This window comes from Corvus brachyrhynchos, unplaced genomic scaffold (assembly GCF_000691975.1).
Source record: "Corvus brachyrhynchos isolate BGI_N302 unplaced genomic scaffold, ASM69197v1 scaffold116, whole genome shotgun sequence".
Classification (NCBI taxonomy): Eukaryota; Metazoa; Chordata; class Aves; order Passeriformes; family Corvidae; genus Corvus; species Corvus brachyrhynchos.
The window spans coordinates 9883589-9891036 of NW_008240221.1; the positions used below are offsets into that span (position 1 = coordinate 9883589).

General features: G+C 38.5%; 1 protein-coding gene across 1 annotated transcript in view; it reads right to left on the reverse strand.

Annotated features, from left to right (window-relative positions):
* Positions 1 to 3336: 3336 nt before the first annotated feature.
* Positions 3337 to 7448, reverse strand: part of MATN3 (matrilin 3) — a gene marked incomplete at its 5' end in the record, with an annotated part of 14276 nt that continues 10164 nt past the window's right edge. The window contains 2 exons of the mRNA XM_017744918.1: positions 3337 to 3846; positions 5643 to 5750. Of these exons, the coding sequence (XP_017600407.1) occupies positions 3791 to 3846; positions 5643 to 5750 (164 nt within the window). The remainder of the gene's footprint in view (positions 3847 to 5642; positions 5751 to 7448) is intronic.

Genomic DNA, 7448 nt, shown 5'->3' on the forward strand with positions numbered 1-7448 from the left:
CCTGCTCTCCCCGAGGGGCAGAGAGGCCCAAAGCTGCAATCAGCCCTGACTGTCTGGAGAATTAAGAGATCCACCCTACCATCGACTCTCACCTAGCGGGCCCAACCCCAAGAATCAAAAGAAATAAAACCACAAGGCAGAAGACTACACATGCTCTAAAAAGGCAGAACCAAGGAGTGGCCGTGCAGAACAGCTCCAGGAAAAGTTTGAATATGAATAGAGAACAGACAGTAAAAATGGTATAAAAAGGACTCACCTCGGGCATCAGGTGTGCTCTTGGCAGAACGCCAAGGCACCCGGCAGTTATCCCTTTGCTTTATTTTGTGTCTCTTATTGTCTTTATATTAAACCCTTTAAATTCTCACAGGAGAGTGAACCTCGTTTTTCACAGAATCATTAACCAATAGAAGATAGAATGCTAATTATTAAGATAACTATGTAACTTGTAGCACTATGTAACTCCAGCACCCACAGCCCTTATGGTCAGGAGCTCTGTGAGTGTCTCCCCATCCAGGAGTGGGTAAGAGACTCAAAGATGCAACATATGAAAAGCAACTGTATAAAGTAAAAAGAGGGGTTGATATAATATTGTGGACTTGGTATTGTGTAGTAGAATTTTAGAAAACTCATACATGCTTTACAGTGACAAGTGTATGAAGTCATGGTTAAAAAACATTCTTTTTTGGGTAATGATATGGAATGGGGCAATTGGTTAAACCTTCTCCTTGTTCTCCATTAGGAGGTATTTTTAATCATTGGAATAAGATTGGTGGAGAACCTCTTACAAAGTGGAAGTTAAAGGAATATTGTACTCAATGACTGGATGGTGAGGAAAAGTGGCCAGAAATGGAAACATTAAATTATAATAACATGCTGCAACTGTTGTTTTGCAGAAGATTGGATAAATGGGATGAAATCCCATGTGTAGATTTATTTTTCTCATTGAGAAGTGGTCATGAAACAAGAAAAAATGCAGGTTATTGATGTCTGATTCAAATGTGTTGATGATGGAAGAGAAAAAGAAATCGCTGCTGCTCTGCTTGTAGTAGAGGGAAAAGGTGTCTGAAGGTGGATAGTGAGGAAGAGGGTGTACAGTTGTTGGTTTCTCTGAGAAAGAATCATGACAGTGATAATTGGGACCAGGACAGTACTGGTGGTAAGACTGGAGGGAGTGACACATGTAGTCCAATTGTAGGTAGAATTTGGGCACACCAAAACCCTGTATATGTAAAAGTTCCTTTTTCAACCACTGATTTGATACATTGGAAGGAGTCTGCCAGGTTGTACTGAAAAATCCAGAAAAATTTGAAATCCTGTATGGTACACCACATAATGTGAATCTGACAGGAATTCATGTAGTAGCCGAGAAAGCTTTAACCAATCATCTCTTGTCTTTAAGTAAAATCCTGGGATTATTACACAAGTGCTTGCTGTTTAGAACACCGGTCCCAATCAAGTCACCAATACATTCTTTCAAGCATCGAGATCAAGACTACCTGAAAACGTGGAAAGATACTCCACTAGCTGAGAAGTGGAAAGGACCTTATCAGGTACTGCTAACCACACACAGAGCCGTGAAATTAAAAGCACTGGACTCATGAATTCATTACACACGGACCAAAGGTATTCCTCCAACTTCGTGGTGATCTGAACAGAAGGAGCCTGAAGCTGAAACTGACTCAGGACTCATGAGCTGTATGTGGACAGAAATAGAATCTGTACTGCATTTTGATTGTATTCAGGGAGAAATTTTACTATATTTTTGTGTTTTACTAAGTTTAAAAAGTTTTTATAGTCAATGTGCTTGGTTTTTGGAACACCACTGAGCACCCGGGCCTGGGTGCACAACTCTGAAATAAACAATTATGTCTCTCTTGAGTATGTAATTATTGGCTTGTAACACACTGGATAATAAATCTAATTTTGCTGAACAACAGTATGTCCTATTTCAAACAAGGCATTTATATAATCTTGGAATTTTACCTGGTACTCACAAAGTGAGGCAGGTAATTGCTCAGAGGAATTGAATGTAAATATTATCATTTGCAGTATAAAATGAAGTTGTGAATACTAGTGCATGAATCAAAGCCTGCCCAGCTGACAGCTTGCAAGATACATCTGGCCTCCAGAACAATTTTCCACTATCATATAAAGTTTTACATCTCATCTGACAACTGGCCTTAGTGTAAATAGGACTGAGGTCATCCCCTCCCAATTGCCAAGAAGTTGTAAAGTCTTGCATTAGATTTACGACTTGTTTATTCTCACCAATAACAGAGGCCAAGGCATACTGCTGGCCCTATAAATGCCGGTATAATACCCATGTCTATGCAGAGGACATGAAAGTAAGCAACGTGCTGGATATAAAACTCCATGACTTATAGAAAAAAAAAATATGCATGCACAGCAATTTGAGGAAGCAAGTGTAGCATAGCCAGGATGTCCCACGCTCACTTTAATTATACTACAGCAAATTAATATCAGTGTGGGGATACATCACAAAATACCAAGCACAGCCAAATCCAGCGTTATTGGAGAGTTTATAGTCTCGTATTTAGCCCTTGCAGCTGAAGCTGTGTCCCATGTTCACTTGTGCTATGTAGTGTTGTATTCCAGCTTAACATTACTGTGTAGGCATACCTGAAGTCACACTGCCATGTGCAGTGAAGTGAACATAACTGAACTTGCTTGAATGTGTTATGTGCCAGGTGCAAAACAAGTACAGATGTTGTTTAATATGTCCTTGGCAAACCAGCTACCAGATATAATATTTTATGGAATTGTATTGCAAGGGTCTACAAACTGTGTGGGATTTTTCCATTAAAAAATCCCCATCATTTTGGCTCCTAATTTAAATATAATTTCTAAAGTATTTGGATGATTATAAATGCCAAATGTATAAAATCAATGGATTCCTTTAATGACTAATTTTTTTTTTAATTGTTAGCTTGTATGTTTTATCCTAAAAGCCTGATTGAAACAAGTGAAGTGTCAGTAAAGTTTGTGTAATGACAACAGGAATGACTGTCTAATAACATAAGTAAATCTTGCAGGGTAAAAATATTAAATTGGAGGACATCTTTCATTCTTCTACATGTTAAACATTATTAATACTTGAAATTACTGTTAAATCTTTTATTTATATTTTCAATTACTTCTAGGTTTTAAAATAAAATACTTCTTTTTCCAAACATGTGACTTGGGGCAGTTTTCTGTTTAATTCTTCCATTTATGCCTCCTTTATCTTTGAGGTGTTGTTTCCTTGTGTTTTTTAAACCCTTTATTTCATAACACACACCATTTAAGTTGAATACAAAATAACTTACAACATCAATCTGCATATCATTGTATTTTATTAAAATAAGTTACAAGATCCCAACTTACTTTCCAGTTTAATGGAAAGAAGACATGGGCACATTTTTTCGTTCTGCCTTGCCATTTCAAAGTTTTATATAATGTGATATACTGTGTCCATTCTTTTTTTTTTTTTTTTTGTATTTACTTTGAAGTAAGAGAATAAAAAATGCAGTTACTACAGAACAGCAGTATCTGCAGTACAGACTGAAGCACAGCAGGTATGGGTAGCTTCGTGGCTATAAAGTGACTGTATATGAAGATCTCAGGGTCACTGTATTTTCAAGACTATTGTCTTCCTGAAGTCTTCTTGACATTTGTCAATAATAATAAACCAACTTCTGTTTTGTAAGCTGTGCAGTGAAATAAAGCTTGCTGAAAACAATAAAAAGGTTTGATTCTGAAAGATTATTTTAAAATCAACCAGAATGATAGCTTAGACAATCTGCTGTCTGTCTTGATATGCCTGCAGCTTCTCAGACACTTCCTCTAGTGGTCAGTTGTTAAGGGCAATAAAATAGATGTCTATAATGTTTGTTTTATTTACAGTCTTTTTCATTGCTGCATTTTCAAAAAGCAGTCTGTTTTCTAGATGAGGTCAATACATGCTTGAAATAGAGATTTCCAAATGCTTTAGAGCTCCATCAAGATCTGGCATCTTCCCAAATAATCTCAACCACCCTAATTTCTTAAAAAGGAGTTGGATCAGGTGATATTCAGGGATGAAGATCAGCAGGTGATGGTCTCTGCTGTGTTTTCCAGGTTGTCTTGAAAGGATGCTAGGGATAGAAATGGCCCATCAAAGAATAACTTTGAAAGAAAGACTCAGTTCTTTATAATAAAGTCTATTCATAACTTAAACCCACAACATTTTCTTCCTTAACATGAACTCTTGGGGCAGAAAGATTGATCTCTGAAGGATGTGCTAGTACTGAGATGACATTACAGGTTTAAATATCTTGGTGTTCAGTTCTAACTACTTAGAGTCCCTGTAATTATATATTATAATCCAGGAAAATCAGAGTTCTTCCCCTCACTTTTCCCAGGCAGATAAACTGAACTCCAAGCACCCTGCAAGAAGAGGGATGTGCAGTTAGATCTCATAAAAATAACTTTGAATTTATTGAAAAACTGGGAAAGTCTTGTGTCCTTGGCAGAAGTTTTCATTTGGCTTTCAGAAACTTTGGCAAACTGGAAAGTTATTTTATCTATGTAAATGATGAGTTCATGTATAAAACTCACTAGTTTACTCTCCTTTTTTTTAATCTTAAATATCCCACTCTTCCTTGATTGTGAATCCCCAGGGATCAGGATGATAACCACAGACATAATGCTCCTTTCAATCAATTCCTATTTGAACTAAAGCACCTTTGACAGAAAAAAACATTAAGTCTCAAAAATTTCAGCAAAGAAAATCTGCCACAGTCCTTGGTAAATTGTAACAGTGACCAACCACTCCTAAAAATTGTACCTTATAATGTACCACGGTTTGTCTCGCTTTAATTTCCAGTTATTAGTTCCTGCCATGTCATCTGAGGGCATTTATTCCAGCATGCAGGCTTGCTGTGGTAACACAGAGTTCACCACTTTCTCCTTGGTGGTTGGATGGGTTTTTTTCTCTCCCACATGTTTGTGAAATGTCTAATGCGGGGGCTGGCCACATTTCACGGCTGCAGACACGGCACTGCAGCAAACGAAGCTGGCAAATTCCACCCACCAGCACCTCAGACCTCCTCTGGACCCAACACTTGCCCAGAGGCTCCAGCCTCAGCACCCTGCCTTGCAGCTCTCCCATTTTCCTGTATCCCAGGATACTAATATGCTCACACATTTCCAGAGAAAAGAAGGTGCTTGAAAATCACTTGGGACAGTGCCTGTGGAGGTGGGATGCAGAGGAATACCACAGCTAATGGGACTGTTGTCACACATGAAGTTGTCTCTAAAATTTTGGGGCATAATAAGAGGGGTCAGAACTCAGTGTTTGATGTAACAGTAAAAGTCATCCAGAAGAATTATGAGTAGACCTGTGCTTGATGTTCAACATGGTATAAGTAATCTAGGGAATGTGGGTATATGCATTTATTTTATCTGTATCATGTTGCTCTTCAGTGAAGTGTGAAAATATAGTCATGTTTGCAAACAAGATTTTTTTCCATAATATTTCTAAAATCACCCTGAAAATACTTTCTCTTTTGAGGGATATTTCTTCCCTGGTTTATGTCAAAACAGTTACCTCTAAAATACCAGTAAAGTGCTAAATGCAGGTGATCATGTAAAAAAAAGGATATATTTTGAGGACAGAGCTTCAAGGCGTGAGGTCACTGAGTCCTGGAGGGCAACTATGGCTTCACACTTACAGGACTCTTCAGTTGTTACAAGACTGCTCGTTATGGCTCCTAAGAGAGAAAACAGCATTTAGTATTTTTATTACAATTATTGAACATTTAAATCCCAAGAAAATGCTTGACTCTGTGGAAGGAGTCGAATCCATGCTGTGAGACTACAGCAAGCACTGCAAGCCAGGGCAGTTGGGAAGGAGGGACAGCAATGAACAGGGGCTTGTGTGTAGCCAGAGACCTGAGTGTCATAGTCCAGGACAGGCAAGAGAGAGCTCAACTAACCAAGAAGAAGGCAGAGCAGTGATTTCATCGTCTGCCTACCTGGATGTTCTACACTCTTTAAATTAGACCATTACTGAGCAAAAAAAAAAAGGGGCTGGCTGCAGAGACCAACCAGCCTCCCCATCAACTTTAATTGTGTCACCCCACAAGTATTCTTGGTTTCTAACATTGGCAATATGCATGCATAGGGAATATCTATCTTGATTCAAGAGGGTGGACACAAATCCATTCCAATGTCACATGAATATAGATGGGGGGAATGACATCATTCAAATAGGCCCAAGTGAATTTAAAATCTAGCAGAAAGTCACAGCAGTATCACTGGAAGAGCCAGTTAGTATGACAGAGAAGTCACCAGTCTCTTCAGAAAGAGAAAGCAAGCACTGCTATACTCCACAGTGCTTCCATTGAATCTGTTCCTAGGTCTTGACCTCAGTCTTCCAAACTTACAGGGGACCAGCCTCAGCTGTCCTCAAGAATTCCTTTTTCTCCATAATTCACAAAAAAACCAGCAATGATGACAACGAGTTCAGAGAGACAGCAATTTCACTGTAGTATACTAATGTCAAGCATCAGCAGAAGACTGTGAGTTCTTAGCTGCATGAAAGGCAATTTAACCTCACCTACTCCATAAAATAAGTAAGTTAAGGCTGCACCACTTGCTGAAGGTTGAGAACAAATGTATCAACAGCTACTGCAGCACAGGTAGCTAGTGAGATTACCATATACATCTGAGACAGGAATAATAAGTTTCCAAAGGCAAAGCCTTCCTAAAAGAGACCCACCCTATGAATACTTTTTCAACAAGTTATCAAGAGGTATTACCTGTATATAATACCCACCCCTTCTTACCTGTATATAATACCCACCCCCTCCTAAGTGTTTTTTCATTGCTTGCAAAGGTAGCAACAGCATATTAATCTTTTTTTTCTCTAGATATATAAATGCGTAGCTCACCAATGCCAAACAAAGTGTGTGAGCATTGTCACAGTAAAACAATAAAAATATTATATTCAAGTACATTTCCCTTTTTTCCTGGATTGTTTTGGCTTCTTTTTTTTCTTGCAGGGAAACTGCAAAATCTAAAATCTATGAGTCTGCAGTTCTGGCAGTGAAGAAATTCATTTGTCTTAAAGCCAGTGTTGAAAACTGGTGTCTCCTTGATTCCACTGAAGTTGTATTTGTCCAGTTCCCCTCTTTGGAACATTCCACCGGCTTTATGGTCAATGTACAAAGAAGAGCCGTTCAAGAGTCAGCTGGAGGAAGGCCAGTTCAAAACATCACACCAGCACGGTTGGTTTCCAACCAACTGCCAGTTAACTTTTTATGTCTGCATTTAAATTCTCCAGTGACAGATACAGATCCTCCTTGGATTTTGTCTGATGTAACAAAATTACTTTTCCAACCAACTCTGGCAATTGTCCAAGAGTACTCTGAATTCTTCCACAGTCCTGTGAATTTGAGAGTCTTCCA